Below are 23,020 nucleotides of genomic sequence, written 5' to 3' on the forward strand. Positions count from 1 at the left end.
CACATATAAACAAACAACCATTCGCACTCACATTCACACCTACGGGCAATTTAGAATCTTCAATCAACCTACCCTGCACGTTTTTGGGATGTGGGAGGAAACCGGAGTGCCCGGAGAAAACCCACGCAGGCACGGGGAGAACATGCAAACTCCACACAGGCGGGGTCGGGGATTGAACCCCGGTCCTCAGAACTGTGAGGCAGACGCTCTAACCAGTCGCTCACCGTGCCGCCCCAGAGGTAATAAATAAAGTGAATTTACAGATTTGTTTCTTAATACATCATATATATTTGAAGATCATTTCTGAAAACTTGTGCAAAGACTGAACTATGTCGGAGTTATTGTGAAAGACATAGAGCGTTGATCTGTTTTTTACAACTTCAGTTTTCCTAATTATTTGGGTGTGTTTGAAACGGAGCCCCGTGATGCACTTGGGCATGAGTCGCCCCTCCCCCCACAATATAAGAACTGAACGTCTTCATTCGCAATTGTGACGTGCGGTTTGCTTGTTGGCTATGCCGACAACCCAAACATGCATCTTCCTTTCCTTATTCATTATTTAATTGTATGTTTTTCTTCATTTTCCTAAAGAATGCCAGAGATAACATTTTCTTCTATTTTATTTAAAAAAAAAATCTTGGTGGTCCAAAAGAATGTCAAGGTTCCTCTGAATGAATGTCAATGTTAGATTTGTATTTTATTTTTATATTTCTTTCATTTTTTTTCTCAGTTGTCCTGAAGGCCAGTGGATATACATTTTTATTCTATTTAATTGCACTTTTCGTTTTTCTTCTATTTATTGGTGTCCAGATGAATGGCAGTAATAGACATTTTTATTGCAATATTTTTTTGCCTTTTTTCTTGATTGGCCTATAACAGTGATTCTCCAAGTGTGGTACTAGTACCAGTAGTGGTACTTGGGCGCTCTCTCGTAGTATGGGAAAGAATCACTGCCTAGGTGCAGTATACTACTTATTTGTACAATTAATCTTGAATTAATGTCTTTTTTAAAACTTATTGCGGTACAATTTTGAGTTAACTTTATTGTGCAATGCATTTTCATTGAATAATTAAAGTCGTTTTTCATAGTTTTGATTGATTTTTTTTTCCCATTTAATGTCATGTGTATTCATTCATGATCGATGTACTGAGTGTCATGTGAGGACAGCGCAACTTTTGGGAAAGTGAGAGGGGGAGCGTCTTTTCGACCCCCCTCCCCACCCAGTTTGCAATTTGTTTTTAAAGGGGCCGCACTTTCTTTAAATGTAAACCTCCTATTGGCTGAAAGTGTAGGTGTGTGGCTCACGGACGCGGAAGTGGGGCGGTCTCGCGGAGTGTGCCTTTGCCGTCGTCACTTCCGGCGGGCGTGAGCCTCGGCGGACGGTCCTTGGTTTTGTACGGACGTGTTGCTCCCCTTTTTTTGACAGCGGGCAGACAGGCAGGCAGCAGCAGCGCCGCAGGGGGAAACAAAACAAGGACTCGGCCGGGCTGTGCTGCTCCCTCCCTCGGCCTCTGTCTCCCGCTTCTCGTCCACAGACACCCGGGCGACATGCTGGTTCCGGTTCGAGCTTCCCCTAATAAGGTAAGACGTGTTCTTTTCGTGCGCCAAACACGCACACACACAATGTTGTTCTGACAGCTTTATTGTCTGCAGGCACGCTTAATCAGATTTCAGTTTTCTTATTGTTGCACGCCTGCGCACTGTGCGCAGATCCAGTGCAGGCTGCCCGGTGATGTAAGCCAGCCAGTGCATCAACACGATGGCTGCGCCTGCTTGTGCAAAGGCATTCTTACAGTCCAGTTAGTGCGCACATGCGGTAACTATACTGTATAGTAATTCATATTAATGACCAGAGCACAGGTGTAAACTACAAATGCTTGATTACTAAAGTCTCTATTTAAACACATACCAAATTCATAAAACAGCCAAATTGCAGAGCACATAACATCAAAATGAGCGTACAATTGGACGTAAGAAAATCAAATTAGCTAATGCAGTGGTTCTCAAACTTTTTACACCAAGTAGCTTAGTATGACCAATATATTTCATATTATAAACCGCTGTGAGGTGGCTGGGGCATCTGATTCGGATGCCTCCCTGACGCCTCCCTGGTGAGGTGTTCCGGGCACGTCCCACCGGGAGGAGACTCCGCGGACGACCCAGGACATGCTGGAGAGACTACGTCTTTCGGCTGGCCTGGGAACGCCTCGGGACCCCCCTGGAAGAGCTGGAGGAAGAGGCTGGGGTGAGGGAAGTCTGGGCGTCCCTGCTAAAGCTACTGCCCCCGCGACCCGACCTCTGATAATCGGTAGAAGATGGATGGATGAATAAACCGCTGTAACATTATCCACGGTTTGAACATGAAACTGCGGCGTAAAGCTGGAAGATGTAACTTCTGTTGCATCCTCAGTTTTAGAACGACAAGCTGTCGCTTCGATATGACGCCTTGTATGCTATGTGTGAGTATAGATACTGCATACACAGTCGAATGTTTCTGCAGTAATATTTAAAAAAATCACAAAATTGGGGCTACAGCAAATTTTTTTTTTTTATAGGCTAAACTAGTCATGAGACCCATTGACGTGTTGTCACACCCCGCAGCAGAGTTTTTTTTTTTTGTGGTTGTGCTAAATATACATTTTATTCTCTTAATTTTTTCATTGTATTCTTTTGCACACCCTGCAATAAAGGTTAATAGGGTGAGCAGTGCCTAATTTGAATGAGAAAAGACAGTCCCCTCAGAACAGGCTGTTTTCTAAAAAGGTGTGCAGTAATCTTTTTATCTTTGGCGTAATTGACAAAAACATGTTTAAAAAGTATACGGGGGAAAAAAATGTAGTCTTGAAATGTGCATTTCTTTGCATCTCCATCTCTGACTTCAGCTGTAGCACACTTTTAAGAGCCTGCACTTGACGCTCGTGATTCCATCGTTTGCCAATCGATTGTATGAGAGGGCGCTAACAAGCCCAAAGGAGGTCAAGCCCTCTGCTGACTTGGGGGAGCCTAAAAGTGAGAGTTCAAGTGATGAGCTGAAGACAGATGCTTCTTCCAATTCTCTTTCTATATATATGATTACCCCTTCTGTGCAATGTGTCCTGGTCGCGTCGCCGCCTCAATGACGTGGATTTTACTTTTTGGACCAAAGTTAATCGTCCTTAAGAGCCCTTATCTTAAAAGTTTCCAAGTATTTAGATCTTTTTTTTTTTTTTTTTTTTTTAAGTAGAGGTTTTAAGACGACTCTAAAAGATAACATCAACATGCACAATACTACTATGTGGTCATTGAAAAAACAAAACATAGAAGTCGCTTCACATCAGTGCATTTAGATGCGACTAATATCGATTTGCTGTTTTTCCTCAATATTTTGAGTATGTAAATGATAGCAAAATAACAAAATTATAAATAACAACAATGTAATCCAGTGACAGTTAGTCAAAAATGTTAAGACTTATCTTTTGGGGAAAAAAATGTTTTGATGGAGCAAATGTTTTTAATTTTGCTTTATTAAGGGCACTGGTGTCCAAGTCAAGGCCCAGGGGCCAGATCCAGCCCACCACAAAATTATTTTGTGGTCCACTAAAACAAATAAGGTGTCTACCTAATGTTTATTGTTTAATGGATTTTTTTGGGTCATTCTGCATCATAGACTGGCAGTTGATTTTTGACTTCATATTCAGTGGCCTTTCATTTTAACTTTGGTTTGACTGGCCATTAGTTTGTAATTTCATAATTCAAAATCAGTGGAAAGTTAAAACAGGGTGCCTTTTAGGATTCTGGTTTTTGCCTTTCCTTTCCTATCCGAGTGAGATGACCCGGAAGTACTTGGAGGAAAAGGTTGATCGAAGTCTAAAATGCTCAGGCAAGGTGTCTTGATTCAACCTTAAACCCATCTTTACGAAAGGATGTTACCCCAGAAGTTAAAGCAACAGGCCACCGATGAAGTTTACCCGCTCACCATAAGAAAATAAAATGCAAACTTCACATTTAAGAAAAACTACTGGGGCTTAAGTGATTCTCACTGTTCCAACAACCTGAGTGAAATAAATATGACAAGCACACATAAATTGAAGGAGCGCTTTTTGTAGTTCATCTTCGTAAAACAGTAATTTCACGCGAAAGACATAACGTCAGCAATACTAACCGTCGCGCAATGATGTCGGTTAGTAAAAGTGGAGTCAAATTCATTTTTAATGGTGGTATCTTTTCCTATGTTGGAAAGGAAGCACTTTTTAATCTAGCCTTGACCCGATGACGTTTTCCACAAAGGTTAAGGGAAGGTGCTATAAAGTTTAAGAGTTTTGACATTCCGAAGAGACCCAGTTGATCACTGGTGCTGTCTTTCCAGGACTTTTGTACTATGGCCACCATAATGACTTTCAAAGAATCTTCGTGCTTGATTTATTGAAGTAGTGTACTCCTTTTTTCATGTGGAAGCCTAAAGGGGAAATAGCGCAGTATCTGCTCTGATATACAATTTGTCCCAAGTTGGAACCCAAGATTTATATAATTGGCATCTGCCGCAGAAGAGACTGTTTACATAGTTGGATGTATAAGAACAACAACAAAATGAGAGGCGGGATTTTTCTCCTCTTATGTGGTGAAATTGGACATTCAGATTCTCGCTTTGCGACGGAAGTTTCAAATGTTTAGGATTGAGGTGGGTGAGATGGATTGTCAGCGGGCTAAGCAACAACCGTAGAGTTCCACATGATTGCACTTCGCACTACCAGTGGTGAAAGATGTTTGCATTGGGACAGGTCATTGCATTGGACCACCGTTTAGTTTTCATTAAGAAATAGTTTTAGGTTTGTTTAGGGGGACTTCGAGGCTGCAAAGTGACATAATACCAGTTTTTGGCACAATTAGTATATGCGTCATGTGCGCGTAAATTAAAAAACACTCAAGAATTAGATATATTCAGATCGGATTCGGGTGTTTTCCACGATAAGTATCTGATATGTGCCAAGGCGAATGCAGCTTAAATGCACAGATGGGATATACCTTGTCAATGCAAGCTCGACATTGAAATAACCGATTGGTGACACACACACACACACACACACACACACCCTCGTATGCCCAAACACTTGTGGAGTGTTCTGTAAAGTTCAGACACAGCCATATGGGGTTTGTGTCATTTGAAATGTACATGGAAATTAAAAACAATTTGATAGGACTCACAGCCAGTGTAGGCTACTGACCAACTTTTTGGTGTCATGCGTCCGACAAGAGAGTACTGAATAAAGATGTTGACTTCCTTGTTAGCTTTCTGTGGTATCTGCTAGCTGACTGCCAGATGCTTGTCACTTGTGGGGAAAAAAAGGTAAAACAAAGTGTGACCCAAAAAAAAGCATTTTCCCGTTGGCTGGCTAGGGCTCCATCGATATCGGCAAACCTTTTGTGAGCAAAGGACTTTTTATTTTTTTATTTTTTTATTTTTTTTATCTTTTGTGACTGGTCTCATGCATTTGACTCCATCTGTCTATGCTGTTTGACAATAAGGAGCACTGAGTGATGATTTAGACTACCGCGTTAGCGTCCTTTACTAGCTGCTTGTTGCTGGCAGATGCTTATCACATATGAACAAAAGTTAGTGTTTGACGTATGCGTATATACATTTTCTATAGCACTTTTTAGAGTTTCGAGTCAGTCTATCTCAGCTGACTTTGGGCGAGAGAAGCGGGTTACACCCTGGACTGGTCGACGACCAATCGCAGGGCACATTCACATTCATACCTATGGACACTTTCGAGTCTTTATGAACCTAACATGGAATGTGTTACTTTACTTGCCTGCTCAAGTTAAAAGAAATGAGATGTGGATTTGATTGTGTATAAGACATGGGTTTAAATGGGATTTTCAATTACAAACAATTGTCCCATCGTTAGTAACTGGCTATTCTTTGCTTGTCCACTAAGAGCCTACCCTGGCACGTTTCACCTTTTGAGCGTTGTCTTTACTACATGTTATGCCCTGTTATCCGTGCGTCTGTTCTTTGTTGTGCAACTTGTGACCTCTTTCAACAAGCTTTTGACCTTCATGCAGCCCCCTCTGAGCCTTTCTTGCGCTAAAGTCCTTTGGGTATTCGGAATAGGATTGGGCTCTTCCAGCCAGACTTACAGTAAGCAGCTCTAGAGGAGATTGTCTGTTCTAATGATGACCAGAGGGTCAGTGGATGCTCAATGTGAATTAGTTCCTCTTCGACCATAAGGGGCACGTAAAATGACAAAGCTGGCAACTCCTCCGTCTCCATATGGAAACTAGTTGAAGCCATTTTCACACCGAGTCAGATACGATGCGGTTGGCGGAGTCCACATCTATGCCGTAGGCCAAGGGCTTCTTCTGTATCCATATGATGTGAGCTTTGCTTGTTTCATTGCAATAGCGGGGTGTTTAGCCTACCATGTACTTGTATGTAAACACACAGCAAGAACTAGTCTCATTAGCATGAGCATGCTAAAGGTTAAAAAAGCAGGGCAAACACTGCTTGTGGATGAGAGTTGCTACTTGGGTCTGTTTACACAACATAAGACAAAGCCAGATATAGGCTGGTGCACCTTCTCTGTGGTTTGGTTCATGATGTGATCATGTGTCTTATGAACGCAACGATTGCACAATGGAAGACTCACTGCCTGCTTTCTGGTCAACACCAAAGGGAACATTTGGTTCCTGCGTAAGCAAATGACACAAATTGGTGTCGTTGCAGCGCAAGTGTTAAACCAGACGTTCAAATAAAATCAAACTACACTCAACTACATTCATCATAATGGTGAATTTTATTTTTAATCATTTGTTTTTATTTGTTTCTATGCTGGTCTGTGATCCGTGGTACCAAAAAAAAGGTGGACAAGGCTGCGCTCAACATCTCGCCGCGAACACATGGGCAAAACTGAGCGACTCGGCACTCCGGTGTCGTGCTGGAAAATGTAATCAGACACACAAGCAGCTGTCATAGCAAATAGGAACGTCCTCCACGTCCTGTTGGATCGTCTCGCTGGGATTGTAATGGCTCTCTATGAGGGATTGCGCCACTGCTGTCTGCTGTCCTTGTAGTCCTCTGCTGCCACAGCATGGAGGCCATTGAACCTTGGCACACAACAGCTGGGGAGAACGTTACAGAGCCCCACTGAACATTCCCTCCTCTTTGGCACCACAGCAAGTTGATGTGTTCATTGTGGTGGTCACATTGACACTATCTTTGTCTCTAGGGAAGGAGGTAAGGGTGCATTGAGTTTAGACAGGAGTGCGGTTCATTACGTACATGCGTTTTCTGTCTATTCCACTGAATGCACTACTACAGGACAGTTGCTCTGGCAGCACAGTGTGGTAATGATTACCACGTCTGCTTCACAGTCGAGAGGTTCTGGGTTTTGAGTCTCGGCTCTGGCCTTGTTGGGAGTTTGCATGTTCTCCCAGTGCTTGTATGGGTTTTTGCCGGGTATTCTAGCTTTCTCCCACATTCCAAAATCAGATTAATTTAAGACAAAATTATTAATAGGGTGTGGATGGGAGTGTTAGTTTGTGTATATGTGCCTTGTGATTGGCTGGCAAACACTCCAGTTTATACCCTGCCTGTCGCCCAAAGTCAACTGGGATAGGCTCCTGCTAACCCACTACTCTGGATAAAATGGATAGATCTAGATAGAGCTCTCAATTCACTTATCTTGGTATTGCAATGTGGGACAATGATTTTGCGCTAATAAAAACTACTAGTCCATCTATTCAGTTTAAAAACTCTGTTTTCTGAGTCAACTTTCTGAACTTTTGAACAAGCCATTCCGTCGACTTGTGTGTGATCAGTGGTTTGCATTAGCGTCCGTCTCTTTGTGATGTTTGACGAGAAGGAGCACTGAGTGATGATGTAGACTGCTACATTAGCTTCTTGCTAGATATCTAATCAGCCGCCGCCTGGTTAGCTTGCCATATGCTTGACATTTGTGATCAGAAGGTTGAGTGTTAAAGCTGACGCACACCGAGCGACACAGCTGAACCTGACTAAACTGTCGCGCAGTGTGCGTGGTTTGGCAACTGTTCTTCTCACACACGTCCACTTTCTTCAGCCACCGGCTTCTTCCTTAACTATTAATCTATCTTTTTATGGATTAATAAATGTCATAAAGTACAATTATACTGTGTGTATATATAGCATCAAACGAGCCTATACGGGCTCGCTGTTCTGGCGTCCATATAGCCAATCGCCTAACGTGCACCTGTGAGTCGGCAACTCTCATTTTTATGCAATCCAATCGGCAGGCCTTGTGTGTGTTAAAACTCAGAACTTGGCAACAGTCCCTTCTGGGAGGTTGTTGGAATTAGATTTAGATTTGGAACTTAAAACTCATTCACTGGCAGCCCTCCCAGTTAACATGGATATTTGACTTCTAAAGCCGCCAATGGCAGTGAATGTGTTTTAAGCACAATAGCACATGTAACGAGTACCGTATTTGCATCTTTGTCATTACAATAGCTTAATTCATAAATTTGTCATTTGATAGCTTTGGACCGGGGTTATCACTGGACAGTGATGATGATGTGGTTTAGACATAAGTGAGTGAAGAAGGAAAACTAGTACTTTAGTGAGTAAAGCTAGTAAGTAGTACAGCGCTTTGAGAAGAGTAATAGCCCTTTTCCAATCTGTTGACTAATTTCACTCACTCAGCTCTTGATCGTGCACTGGGAACATCAGGAAATGTTCCATGGAGCATGTGGCAAGTTGCGAATGTGCGATAGTATTGTATGATTTACAGTCTGGATGAACTGAGAAGATGTTTGAAAACAACCATGAGACTCTGGCTATAAAGTGGCGTGGAGTGGACGTGTTGCTCAAGGTCAGTGTCACAAGTGACTGCCCATTTTAACAGCTGGCAACCACAAGGACAAAACTTGCCTGTTAGTACAATGGCGATTGTGTAATACGCAGCACTAAGCCCGGTCTGGACTGTGGGTCAATCTTACCTAGAGACCGTGTCATCTCTATTTGACTAACACATCAGCTTCTATTTAAAGCATGACCAATCTGGGGCTTACGTAAATAGAGCCTTCAGAACTATTTTTACCATCTTCTCCCCTGTTTGTTGTGAACACACACACACACAATTCTTCGGCAGATATTCAACATCAGGCTTCTTAAACTATGGTGTGTGCATCTCCATTTGCTCTGTGTGAAGTTAAAGGTTTAATGGTGGTCAGATACTGCATTGTGAAATCACGCATTCACATGCAAAGACTGAGAACAATGTAGTACTCAGTTGTGGAGATAGAGTGTTAAACATTTTTTTTTTTATTTTTTTTTTTACCATTTTATTTTTCCTGTTTTTTATTGATTTATTTATGTGGCTAAGTGATGCACTCTGGGTCCAGCATGAGTCCTCCCTCCCCCACTATATAAGAACTTGTGTGCCTGCATTCGCATCAGTGGTTATCTGCTGCGATTGAGATGTCCAGTAGGCTACCTAGCTGTGCCTCCACCCTTAAAATCTTCCCTTTAGATAGTCCACTGGCATGGCTGCTTTAGAGTGCCTCGTTGTCGGCTGTGAGTGTGCGCATGTCACAGGGAGGAAGATGAAAGAGTGGGGTTTGGGGGGGTGGGGATATGACTTTGCAGGAAACGTATTGACGGGGGCTTCGCGCTGGCGTGGCTGCTTTAGAGCGCCTTATTGTCGGTCGTGAGTGTGGGACTGTGCGCACATCACTGAGAGACAGACAGAAGAGCGAGGACCGGAACTTCATGCTTGTGTGGAAGCTTTAGAGCGCCTGATTATCACATTGTGGAAAAGCCCCACGATGACCCAGTGAGATATATTCCATCCACCAGAGGCTTTAAGTTGCTATATTTTGGTTGCTCAAACATGTAGCTCTGTGTAGGTATACGAAAGGTATTGATGAAGTTAGCATTTTCCAGGTTGTAGAAGTTTCATTGACAGATGACTGTCTGCTGAATGCGCTGAAACCACGCCCACAGCATTTGAAGAGTGGAAAGAATGACTTTTTTTTTTTAACCATTCAAATTTGGCATAGTTGTAAACAGCAGTCTTTGCTTTTTCAAATTTGCAAAACATTTCACTTTACCGGTTTAGGCTATCAACAGGCTTTGTTGTGACTTTTTGTAGGGAGTGTGTGCAAGGTTGAGGGGAGTGCGTTAACTCTGTCGGGCCATTGAAGGGGGCACATGGCTTAAAAAGTTGGGATTCCATGACACACTGCACCCTCGTTCGTGTGGTTTCACGGTCCACTCGGCCTCTGTCTTTTGTTAGCCTGAGCTTTTTCAACATGCTTCTTTATTTTGGAAACGACCACGCTGTCAATGCAGAGGTCAGAGTCCGGCAGGCTTTATGTAACATAACTTTTAAAGTGTAGAGTCACAAGAGTTCATCTTGAGTCACACTCAATACAATAAAACCCAGTCCTGCCTCGTTGGCTATGAAGTGTATTGATTTGCAGCTCTTTAGGGAAACAAAGCAGTTATTAGGCTTTGTTACTGTGTGGTTGAATTGTTGAGTCAGGCAGTTGCGATCATTGTTTTGCACTTAATCGCATCGCAGTGCGATTGAATTTCAACTCGAGACCAACATGTGTATCTTAATGGGTACTTCTTTTTTTTTTTTTTTTTTTTTTTTATATTCTGAACCCAAATATACACCAGTTCTGAATTAATGGACTTTTGTGGCAAAAACGAAAGGTGATCGATGGGAGAAAAGCAATGATGTCATGGCATCACCTCGAAACAACCTCACCCGTGACCCTAATGAGGACAACTGCAGTAGAAAATGAAGGAATGCAAGGATGGAAAGTTGCTGCATTGGTATTCAGTGGTACCTTGAAATTGGAACACCCCAAAAAAATTACTATTATTCTTAAACTATACTGCTATACTATGTACTATTATATTTATATATTAAAAATATAATATATAACGTAATTAATTGCATTCAATTAACCCTGTAACCCAACCTTTGTTGAACCAAGACACACACAGCACACCACCCAAAAAACTAGCACACAAAGAATATACTGTGTAATGAAATAAGGATGCTCTCATCTCAATGTACTCACAAATGTACTTACTCAGAGTGAATGACATGAATGGTAACAGATGCATACACAGGTTAGTTAAAAGCATTTAATTGTCACTATACTGTACGTCACAGGGATAGATAGATGAACAAACAAACATTATTTGTCGTGAATAAATACCGTGGAGCCCCAAATATTTGTGGTTTGACATTCACAAATTAATTTAGTCTTGAATCCCCCCCAGGGAAAAATAACATCTGTAGTGTGTAAGCATTTGAAATGCTATGAGCCTCTTCCCAATGATTTTTGGATCATAGTTTGTGGTATATGTATGGTATTTATGGTAGGCAATTATAATCACTTTTTGGGTCAACTCCGCTCTTCACGGTAATTCGCAATTTTCCGTCGGTTTTAGCAAGGGTCCACTGTATTGCTTTGGTGACATCTGGTGGCACCAATGTTGAAAAGAGGGAAGGCGCTTCAGTCAACTTGAGTCTGGCCATAGCGTTGTCTTGAAAAAAGTGCTTTGCCGCCAGTCAATTACAAACCTTTTAGAGTGACGATCAAATATTTGATAATTTCCCGAGCCCTGATGATTACTGATGGATGTATTGTCAGATTCGGACTGTCTAATCTAAAAAATAGCATTCCCACTTGTCTTTGTCTACTGTCACTGACGCCCGCTCGAATGATAAACCCATAAAACAATGATTTAGCGATTTTTCTATCACGCCACCCATCTGTCACTAACCACAACTAAAGTCCAATGTCAATCACTCTTGCACTTTGTGCTGTCGCCATAGCAACATGAGGGAGCTGACCCGGCGTACCAGGTCCGTCTGATAAAGGTCCGTTCCAGTGTTTACACTGCGAGCACGGTGGTCCGAGAGGAGTGCGGCGAGACCCTCAAACGAATCATCGGGCGGAGCACATCAGCCCATATTCACACTCCGAGACCACCGCAGTGACCCCTGTGGTCCACATAGGGCTGTCAGGACTCACACCCCAGGAAGTGAGGATTAAACATTAACCTGTGAATGTGCAGTAATCATCATACGAGCTTTTGGAAAGGGACGAGCGGGATGTCATATTTTGTCAGGGGACGCTTGAGGGAATGTTTGCGGAAGTGGAAGGTAGGATAATAGCGTTTTGATTTCCTTGGTCAGTACTGTTTCTTGGAGACAGCTGGTTTTATTCTAATGATACTTGCTCTTCTAGTTCAGGGGTCACAGGGCCACATTACTTCCCTCACAGGTCCGTCGTTATAAATGTATAATTGCCTCATCATGTTATTACATATACACAACAAATTGACTAATTTTTTAAAATCAGAAATCAGAAGATAGTTTAACTATGGTTCGTTGTATTCGAAAGGGGTTTGGGTTTGCAATATGACAGTTATTAAAAGTGAAGACAATTTGCAATTTTGGTACAGATTTTGGCAAGAAACAAAGTAGACACACATGATTTGTTTTAGCGAGCTGCACAAAATGATGGGGCGGGCCAGATCTGACCCCGGGTTCAAGTTTGACACCTGTGTGTTATCTTTCTTTGTTTTACGAACGTTCGCTAGGTTAATGCTAACACATAATCGGAAATACCGTAGACGGGCTCGTGAAACTTTCATCCATATCGCTTCAGTTCTAAACCTTTCAGCAACTTATAGTTGATCAGAAACGGTAGCAACACATGCAGCATACAACAATACTCCAAGGTATATATTCTTTATCCTCTGCAAAAAAATGACAAATATCCCTGCAGTTTAGTTATATATTATACTATGCTTTGGTGGTCAAGGTATGCACATCATACACACAATGTTCATTGAAATAATGCATGAAATCATTATTCATAAATGGTCTAATTCTTTACATTCTATTAATTATGTTATTACTGCATGTTTTCATAAAGTACAATACTCCAGAGTGCTATTTTTCTTATCAAAAATGTTTGTTTTTTGGGCACTGGAACAGATTAATGGCATTTCTATTCATTTCCGTGGCGAATGATGACTTGCGATATGAGTGTTTTGAGTCACGAGTGTGGTCACAAAACAAACACAGGTCAAGGCAACACTGTAGGCGAAAACTAAAAATATGTAGAGTTTAGAACCTGTTGAGTACGTTTTATTGTTAAATACAATACTTGCTGCAGAGGCTGTGTGTTTATAAGACAACAGGTGATTTGTAAATCCTTTGTTCCCCGCGCCGGCTGTGAAAACTAACCTCGTGCTGTTCCACTTCCATCCCTGGAGGGGTTTGAAGAGTCTGAGGACGTCTACAAGCCGGACTTGTGTTCTCAGAGTGTTTATCCACCTCAGCTGGAGCTCGCCCCGCTGCGATGAGTGAGCGCGTTAAGCGACTGAGAACAAATCCGTTGGACTGTATGAATTATTTATGGCACATTTCAACCCAGCTGTGACTGCTATAGACTCGTTGAATGGCTGATACACATGTAACCTATTTTTGGAACAAAACCGTATGGCTTTTTTATTAATTGAAACATTGAATCCGTTCTTTTGTAGGGATGGGAAACGTGTGGCCCGCTAGCTTCAGACTTCATTTGGTGCATTCATTTATCCGTTTCTTCTTACAGTCAGTTAATTGATTAATCCTCTGTTTAAGTTGTGGTCAAATTGACCCATGTTAATGTGTAAAACTCTAGGAAAAATATTTCAACTCAGTCATTTATTGCTACTGATATACGTAGATGTCAATTACGTTTCAACGTATAGTCATGGAAAGGGTCTCACTCAGCTTGTCTGTGAATATAAAGTTTGCAAAGGACTGTAATGGCAAGTTAATTTTATTTGCATAGCCCTTAATCACAGGCCTACAGTTTTCACATCGATCATGGGGGGAGTGAAATGACAACACGTAAGTTGTAAGTTGAGTCAACTCACAAGGGGGGGAAAGCAAACAAACGCAGAGTTAGAAAACGAATCAAAGAATCACATACTTCGACAAGATGTTGCCCCACGTATTTATTTCCTTTGTTTTACGGCCACCATTTAGACTTACCGCGTATGCGCAGTTGTATAGTAGCTTCCAAGTCCTGTAGCTTACCATGAAACACGGGTGCACGTAGCGACGGACCACGGCCACGATGCAGCAAAGGATCCTGGTTGAAGTAAGCCATTTTAGCAACTGTCTTTCTCTTATATATTATATACAACTCCATGATTTAATTTCTGGCAATTTCCAATATTCACCGAAACATTGATGTAAAAACAAATTATAAGCATGCAGTGGGTCACATTGAGGTAAATGCCACTTCACATTTGCACATTGACTTTGCAGTGAGCACGTCTGTCTCACAGTTGTCAAGATTCAGGTTTCAAATCTTGGCGTTTGCATGTTCGCTCCGTGGTCGCGTGTCCAGGTACTTCCTCCTACATTCCAAAATCATGCATGGTAGGCTCATTGATGACTCTAAATTGCCCATAGGTGTGAATGTGCACGGTTGTATGTCCGCTGCGACTGATTGACGACCAGTCCAGGCTGTAGTTTGCCTTCCGCCCAAAGTCAGCTGAGATAGGCTCTAGGTCAACTGTGATTCTGAAGCGGTATAGAAAATGGATGGATGGATCTAATGGCTATGTTGGGGGAGCAGAAACGATAAACTAGCTTTCACAGTTACACACAAATTACTGCTTTGTTGTTAACGTCGCTCTTTGGCACCTGTTGCACAAAGGCTTTGTTGCCATAGCAATAAATTGTTAGCTTTTTTTTCCTGCTGCTACAGACTTCTTTGATTTTGCACATAATCCCTTCCACTCTTATCTCATTGTCCTTTATAATTAAGTAGTGATCTGGCTTGCAGCTGAAATTTCAACCGTTTTAATTGTTCAATGTTTCAGCACTATTCTTTAATTCAATATACATGAATCAAACACCTTTTGTCAGTTTTGTTGTTTGACTGTTAGAGTTGTGCAAAAAAACTAACTAACTAAAAAGCAGTTGGACATGTGAATTCAAAGGTTTACAGGTGGTCGTATTAGGTTCACCTGGAAACATTATAGTGATCCTGAAATGTCACCAGATCCCCAACATTTTGTGACTATACGTGTATTTAGCACCTCAAAGACCTGTGCACTCCACCATTAAAAACATGCATATTTACATTCTCGCATTGTATGCTGGCGAGGCGACGCAATAAGTCACCTCGGTCCATCGGTTCATTGCTGGGCTGAGAAAAGTGTGTGATGTTTGCACCGGGTGTCTGTTGAAATAGCACTCCGCAGTCCGCATTACGGCGTGCTGCATCAGTGTCCATTTGGAAAGAGTGCTTTCAGACTTTGTTCATCTCGTCGCCCTGAGGAGACAACTCTGGGTTAAGGTGTGCCAGTGTTAGGTAGTGATTAGACGGGAAGGATTTAAAGCCTTCCATGTAGCAACGTAAATCAGCATATGTAGTAATCTGCGTATATTATAGCATGATTCATTTAGGTGTTTTGGAATATATTATTTAATCTAATAGCAGCATGATGATGGATTGGGTAGCATGTCTGCCTCACAGGTCGTAGTTTGAATCTCAGACATATTTTCTCCTTTTATTTTTGGAAATGTAATTATAGCTGATCATTTTTTACATTTGTCCACTTTTGGCCTTCCTGTCTCCGTGTTATTCAGTACGGGAATTTCCTCGGTTTGTGACTGTCCCAACATAAGAGGTCTGGCACTAGTTTGCGCAGCGACGTTAGAATACGTTGTCACGTGGCTTTCTCAGTTGTCAGCCCTAATTACTGTTTTGCATTTGACTGTTTTATATTCACGGCCAAGAGGTGTTATCCAAACCCCAGCCTGTTAGAAATGTAGTCCTACTTTTTTATTTGACAGGTTTTTGGCACCATCTTGCGGCTTCTTGGTGCCAAGTAAGTATGTTGACATTACGCATATCGACTGATTCGGGATTGTAGTTTGTGCTATATTTATGATTTAAACGAATGTGGAACTATTGTTTACTAATTTAATTAGTTCTGAAATTCCGTTTGTGAACCGAAATGTTTGCGAACCGAAGCAATGTTTCCTATTAAAGTGAATAGAAAGAGAATTAATCCATTCCGGCTACAGTACAAAGTTATGTTTACCTTGTTTTTATTGGTGTGTATTTAAAAATGAATACAGTACAATATAGATATCGGTGAAAACATACTTTATTTTGAAGAAATAACATGGTGTCATAACATGAGTCTTGCACGCGTCCATGCCAAGACTGTTGGTGAACTGAAGTAAATGAACCGAGACAATATTTCTTTAAAATTTTGGTTCGAAAATGTAATTGTTCGTGAAGCGTTTGCGAACCGAGGTTCTGCTGTATTAATATGTACAATTCTAAACCATTTTGGGGTGCGTAAGTAATTTGCAAATAGGTTTATATTGCATGTCCTTTAAAAAAAAAAGGTAATTGTAGTATTTTCCTCTACCAAAGAGGTGGAATTTCACACAACAGAGATGTTTCTGTTTTTCTACTTTGCACTGAAGGCCACGAGTAGCTGTGTCAATGGAATAGCGCTTAGTTCTGTCTTTCTTTCAAAAAGGGAGGCAGGGAGTTCAGAGGGTACAAGCATTTCGAGCATGCATGTCCTATTCTCTGGCGGCAAAGCCAAGTTGAGGTCAAACTCGGAGCAAGCAGTGTGCAAAAGTGACGAGCGGCCCACGAGAACAAGCGGCAGCTGCCGTCGGACCGCTTCATAACCACCCTCGCACCAGCTCCAGTGCCCCTTTCCCCCCCTTATTCTCCCCCCTCCTCTCCGTCTTTGATGGACTTAGCGTGGCCTGATGAAAGGGGCTTACTGAAGACTGACCTAGTTTACATGCGGAGGTCTGAAGTTTTGAATACCAGGTGGACGGCGCACTTCGTAAAAGTTCCTTTTCAACTGGAGCCTCCTCCCGTTAGCTCGCGGCCAAGCCCGTAGACCCGGTTCCCTACTCCCAGGACAGCCCCAGCCAGCCCAGTGACCTACATTCTTCCTCTTGCATGTCTTTAACCCTTTATCTGCCTCTGTAAGCTGTACAGTCAGCATTATCACAGTTCTTTCAGGGATGGCCGTATGATATTGGTATTTTCTTGACTGACTATATAGACCCTTTCACCATGATGCTACATGTACTTCCGGGTGACAAATGCTCAAGCATTATCATAGTATACAAACCCTGACATGTCGTTTGACTAAGGCAGAGCGATTGAGTAAATGTCTGAAGTGTTTGTCAAAAAGTTACGTGAGGTGAACTTATTCGAAGCAAGACGGAACGGCTAACAATTTTTCCCTGGCTGGGAAAAAAATGGAATAACTCTGCTAAATTGACTTCAAAAATAGGTTGACACAAAATTTCTGCCTTGAAGCTCCCCTGGGGCCAAAAAAAACCAAACAAAAAAAACTCAGCTCCGTTCTGGAACAATGTTTGCACTACCGGAACCCAGGTTTCACATTTATTGCAGACGGATCCAGTGTTGGGCCATTGATAGACTTCGCCAAAAACGAAAAAGGAGTGTCTGAGATTTTTAAGACACTGTTAGATGTGTAATATACATATAACATGATAAGTATGAGTGAGCTGAATAGTAGTTAGCATTTTTTGCCCTAAAATTTGCAATTTCTAGCGCTCTAATGCTAATCGCGATTGATAACTGTTTAGCATTTAGCTGTCTTGAATTGTGTACACCAAATGTATAGCTTACACCCAGTACCAACATATGCAGTTTAAGGATTGAAGTCCATCCCACATAAGTGAGACTATATCTATCCATCCATTTTCTTTACCGCTTATATATTTATTTATATATGTAAGTAATCTCTTTGGTCCACCCACACCACAGGATAATCGCTCAGGAATCAGATGATACTTTAGTGACATCTGATAATTTATATGTGCCCTGCGATTGGCTGGAGACCAGTTCAGGGTGTCCCCCGCCTCTCGCCCAGAGATAGCTGGGATAGGCTCCAGCACGCCCGCGACCCTAGTGAGGATAAGCGGAATGGAAGATGAATGAATGATAATCTTACCTTTGCTTACTTTGAGCAACAGAGGGGAACAATGCTCAAATAAGGCCTAATTATTAGTGTGTGTAAAAGCAACATACCTAAAATCATAAAGTGTATGATTATGTTAAATGACAGAATATGTACTATTCTTTGTTTTCCCATCCCTTACAGTCTGAGGAGTGAGCTCGCCGGCCGACCTTGCCCCTCCCCCTCTCGACGCGGCCATGGTCGACATTGAGAGTCACTACTGCCCGCCCTCGCCCCTGGAGGACTCTGTGCTGGGCAGCCCGCTGTGCGCCGATGACGACTTCATCGGTGGCATGGAGGAGCTCCACGACATATCACAGTCCATGGACAGCAATACCCTAAGCCCCTACGATGCTCCCGAGTACCAGTCGTCCAGCAATGGTTCAGAGGGCTCCACTGTCTTTGGTGAGGAATGTATTGATAGTCCATCCATCCATCACCTGGGTGATCTCGAGCCAATCCTAGCTGACTTCGGATGAAAGGCGGGGTACACCCTGAAGTAGTTGCCATCCAATGGCAAGGCTGTATTCATAGTTATTGACTTTAAATGTATTGTACATTTACACACTAAGGTATTCCACAATCCACAATCCGTTCCGTGACACCGGTCAAACTTCATGCTGGTCGACTTTCAAAACAAAATTTCCCATCAAGCCTATCCCAGCTGACTTTGGGTGAAAAGAGGTGTACAATCGCAGGCTACAAAAACAAACAACCATTCCCACTTACATTTACACCTATGGACAATTTAAACACCTTCAAGACCCAAGTTATTGGAATGTGGGAGGAAGCCAGAGTACCTGGAGTAAACCTATGTTTTGCGATGGCTGATTTCGCATCTTTAAACACCGGATCGGAAAGGCAGGTGCAAACGGCATTGCTATCTGTAATGGTGACTGCGGTTATTATGGAGAGGAGGAGCTGTCCCAATGTCGAGACGGCACAGAAAAATGACAGCCGACAGGGAGAACGGATCTTTTATGTTCATGTGAACATTTTTGAAATGCCAGAAACAAATATTATCGCAACATATCGTCTATTCAGCAATGCAATTTTGGAGCTTCTGATTTATCTAAGGGCTGACTTGGAGCCAGTCACAAGAATAAGTCATGCCATATCACCTATGAAAAAACTCCTTTCAACTATGGATTTCCTTGCATCTGGGTCATTTCAACACACTGTGGCAATTCATGCTGGCCTCTCTCAGAGCAGTTTTTTGGGTGTGCTGTCCCAAGTTTTAAACTCAATGTTACACACGCCAGATGAGTTTAATCAAACGAAACATGGCTTTTAAGAGGTTGCTGGCCTCCCCAAAATTTTCGGAATGAGCAATATGCAATATGTTTTTCTCTTCCACTAACACTTCCAATTCCATCACTTCAAACTTCATTATGCGCTTGTCGTACTCTACCAAATGTTCCATGGTGAAAACAATCAGAGCTACCTACAGTACAAAATCCTCTTAAATACAATGGTCTCCACCTCTTTTACACCAAGAGCACGCGGAATCTGTCAAAGTGAGCGGACATGCAATTTTAACACCCGCTATTTGTATCTTAATCAGGCTCTGTGTGGTGTGCTCCCACACTGTAATTTCAGTGTTTCCTCAGCAGCTCAGTGTAATTTCCATGAGATTGTTTTTAAACGGTAGTCACGTAATCTGAAATTTGCTTCAATTGAATGCGAATATACAACCACAACAAAGAAGGCTAATGATGACTCAGCCTGTAAATCCTTGATTTTGAAAGTTTTCAACCCATTTCCCTTTCATTTGTTTTGGACTTCATCTCCATGTGCTCCCTCGTTCTTCACCACAATGAGGAATCCCCTCCCCACCGCATTCCTCAGACACCCCAAACCACCTCTCGGGAAACATCCACTGGGCTTCTGTTTCTTTCTGAATAGTGGATGCGGTAGACAGCTGGGAAAATGTACGCTACCTCCAAATTATGCAACGAGCGAAGACACTGCAAAAAGTTCTACAAATGCAATCGTTTTTAAGGGGACAATGGGGTGTGTGAGCGAGGGAAGAAGTGGGTGTTTCATAGTGGGGGTGGTGGTCAGGAAACATTTGATTGTAGAAAAGACAGAGTGTTTGGGTTTTAGTGTTGTTACGCTAAATGTGTAACAGGAAGGACTTTTTGGCTGCTGTTCTGGCATCTCTCGAATCACGCGGACTGACTTAGTGCCACCCTTTTGGACTATTTCTGCACCTAGTTCCCTCCACATGACGGAACAGGCAAACTTGGTGACAATCACATGAATGGAAAAGAACCTCTTGTTACCAGCAGAATGTTGAATCAGATTGTCCGTTAAATTGAAGCACTTTTATTTTTTGGGCCTAAAAACACCAGTACAGAACGAAATTATTGTTATCGTATTGTAACACCCAACACAGTACAAAGTTAGTGTAAATAAATATAGAAAACACTTTAAAATATTGGAAATGTTTTTAAAGTTTATCCACCCTTACCTCACTGGGCATGAAAGGGGTGATTTTGAGTTCCAACTCAACACTATTTTCTTTCCTTTAAATTCGAAGTCCGTTAAATCCGGGTCAGTTAAATCAAGGTCCCACTTTAAGTGTACGGCAGGTAGCCAGTTAGCGGCTAGCGCAAGAAGCCAAGGTTGCAGTCTACATCATGCTCTTTTTCATCAAACATCACAGATGGGCTCAGTGTGTGACACCAGAGAGAGTTCTGTCAAGTCAACAGCAATGGAACAAAAACCAGAAGTAGAAACCTGTGAAAATATGAGCAACAACAGCGCTAAGCATGCACACAGTATGGAGCCCTTTTAGCATTTAACAGCTCGACTGGTTATGTGTTACAGATATCTGTAATTCAGTTTGGCCTAGTCACAAAGAACATTTGCGATATCAGCAACGACATTCTTCCTATCCAAAATTGCCCTTTCAGATACCTGCAGTCGTTTCGCCGAGGACAAATTAGATCACTTTTGCCATTCATGTGTATTGGGTTTGTCTTTACAGATATCTACAATTCAGTTGCAGATGTCCGCTATGTGAATTACTATTATTATTAATTTGCTACAGATAATCTGCAATGGAATTGTAGATATATGTAGCTCCAGTTTGGGATATCTACAATTTGATGCTGACGAGTCATAATTACAGTTGAAGCTACTGTGTCTTTAATTCCCTCAATAACTAGGCAAAATGACAGTGTAGATATCTGTAATTGAAATTATGACCAGTCAAAGTGGCGCAGATATCTCAAACTGGAGTGACAGATATTGAAAATTCAGTTGGAGATATCCGTGGCTCACACAGCGGATCTCTGCAACTGAATTGTAGATATCTGTAATGAGAAACCCCATACACATGGATGCCAAAGTGACGTCATTTGTACTAGGTGAAAGGTTGTTGCAGATATCTGAAATTCAGTTTTGACCAGGCAACAATGAATTATAGCGATCTCTGTTTGTCATTTCGGCGTTACAGATATCTTGAATGAAAATTCCAACTATTCAGAATGTAATTACAACTAGTCAGAATGACTATTATCCACACTGTTCATTTTGGATAGTCAAACTTGCCTTTTAAATGTTGAATCCGCTTGCCATATACACAACTCTTGTCCTACACATGACTACTGGAGATCAGCTCCAAACTGTACAAGTTTCAGACTTCAAGGTACCACTGTATTTCAAATCCATCATGCCGGTGTATTAAAACAAAAATCTTAAAAACTCTCATTGACCAAATGCTACTATATCTGGGTAATGACATGCTCAATCACTAATTCCGCTCTCGTGCTTGGCAGATGCCCTGACACCGGCGTCCAGCCCGTCGTCGTCTGTGGTTTACGGGGTGGCAGCGGGCCAGGAGGACATCTCGTCTTCTCCCTCGTCATCGCTCAGCCTGGAGTGTCGGGTGTGCGCCGACCGCGCCTCAGGCTACCACTACGGCGTCCACGCCTGCGAGGGCTGCAAGGTGAGAAGACGACGACGACTGCGCATGTGAATTATTCAGACAAACAAGTGCTCCTCTCCTTGAGTTTTATGTTGTGGAAGATAATCGTGTGTTTCTGTTCTTCTCTACAATGACCCTGCTGGACCTTGGTTTACTTACCTTACAATTAGTAGTACAGTATTCCCCCGCTCAGTGTTACCACAGTCAACAATCAAATACACCTTTTACTAAGGAAAATAACAAAAATAGTGTGGCGACAGTGAAACCGTGCATTTCTTTGCACTTTTATGGTGCGGCACCGTCACCGTCGGCATTATGTAATGTACAATCGCTTCCCAATCGCTTTCTTCTATTGGTTGAAAACTTTAAGCGGTCTCGGTTAAATGCTTCTGCACGGCTGGACTGCTCTTGATTCGAATCACCAGCTACAAATTAGTCTTTGGTGAGAGGCATTGATGATGCAAAAGTAACTATTGTTGGTTTGAAGAAGTAACTGTAGTCTAATTACTTTCCCCGGAAAAGTAACTGGTTACTTTGCTGGTTACTCAAAATGGCGTTTTTTTGGGAGCAACGCGTTACCGGCATCACTACCCCCGCTATATCTTGTTTCTTCATTTGAGCCGCAACATGCTTGGCAGCACTGAGGTTGACTGGAAGAGGGGCAGCGTAATTAAAAGCAAGAAGAGGCAGAGAAGGTCCCCAACTAAGCCCCAGTAATAGTCATTGTTCCTACAGAGCAGAGAGAATTTATACCTGTCAAGCTGGTGGACTTCCATTAGATGAAATTATATGGTTTAGTTGAACATTTTGGTGTTAAAATACATAGTTTACTGCTCTTTTTTTATGTGGCAGTTTTATAGTAAACTTTAAGTGGGATTGACAAATAAACAGCTTGAACTCATATGGTCTCTCTATATTGTGGATTTTTACCCATTGTGGGTGGGTCAGGAACGTAGCCTCTGTGATTTACAGTAACTTTATGAAGCACAATGGTGGAGAGTAAAGGTCACCGCAGACCATGGATCTGATGCAGTGCGTCACTTGACATAATCATGTTTGA

The 23,020-nt window shown here is 42.1% G+C and overlaps 1 protein-coding gene across 8 annotated transcripts in view; it reads left to right on the forward strand.

Moving 5' to 3' along the window:
* Positions 1–23,020, forward strand: part of pparab (peroxisome proliferator-activated receptor alpha b) — a 96,839-nt gene that overhangs the window by 56,994 nt on the left and 16,825 nt on the right. For 6 of the 8 annotated variants that reach the window (XM_061773564.1, XM_061773568.1, XM_061773563.1 and 3 more), the window contains 3 exons: positions 1,428–1,582; positions 18,171–18,431; positions 21,812–21,981. In XM_061773564.1, coding sequence (XP_061629548.1) covers positions 18,224–18,431; positions 21,812–21,981 — 378 coding nt within the window. In that variant the 5' untranslated portion in view covers positions 1,428–1,582; positions 18,171–18,223. Of the gene's footprint in view, positions 1–1,427; positions 1,583–11,248; positions 12,148–14,001; positions 14,144–18,170; positions 18,432–21,811; positions 21,982–23,020 lie in introns of those variants that run through there. The other 2 variants (XM_061773569.1, XM_061773570.1) reach the window with 2 other exon arrangements.

Source organism: Phyllopteryx taeniolatus, chromosome 5 (assembly GCF_024500385.1).
Source record: "Phyllopteryx taeniolatus isolate TA_2022b chromosome 5, UOR_Ptae_1.2, whole genome shotgun sequence".
Lineage (NCBI taxonomy): Eukaryota > Metazoa > Chordata > Actinopteri > Syngnathiformes > Syngnathidae > Phyllopteryx > Phyllopteryx taeniolatus.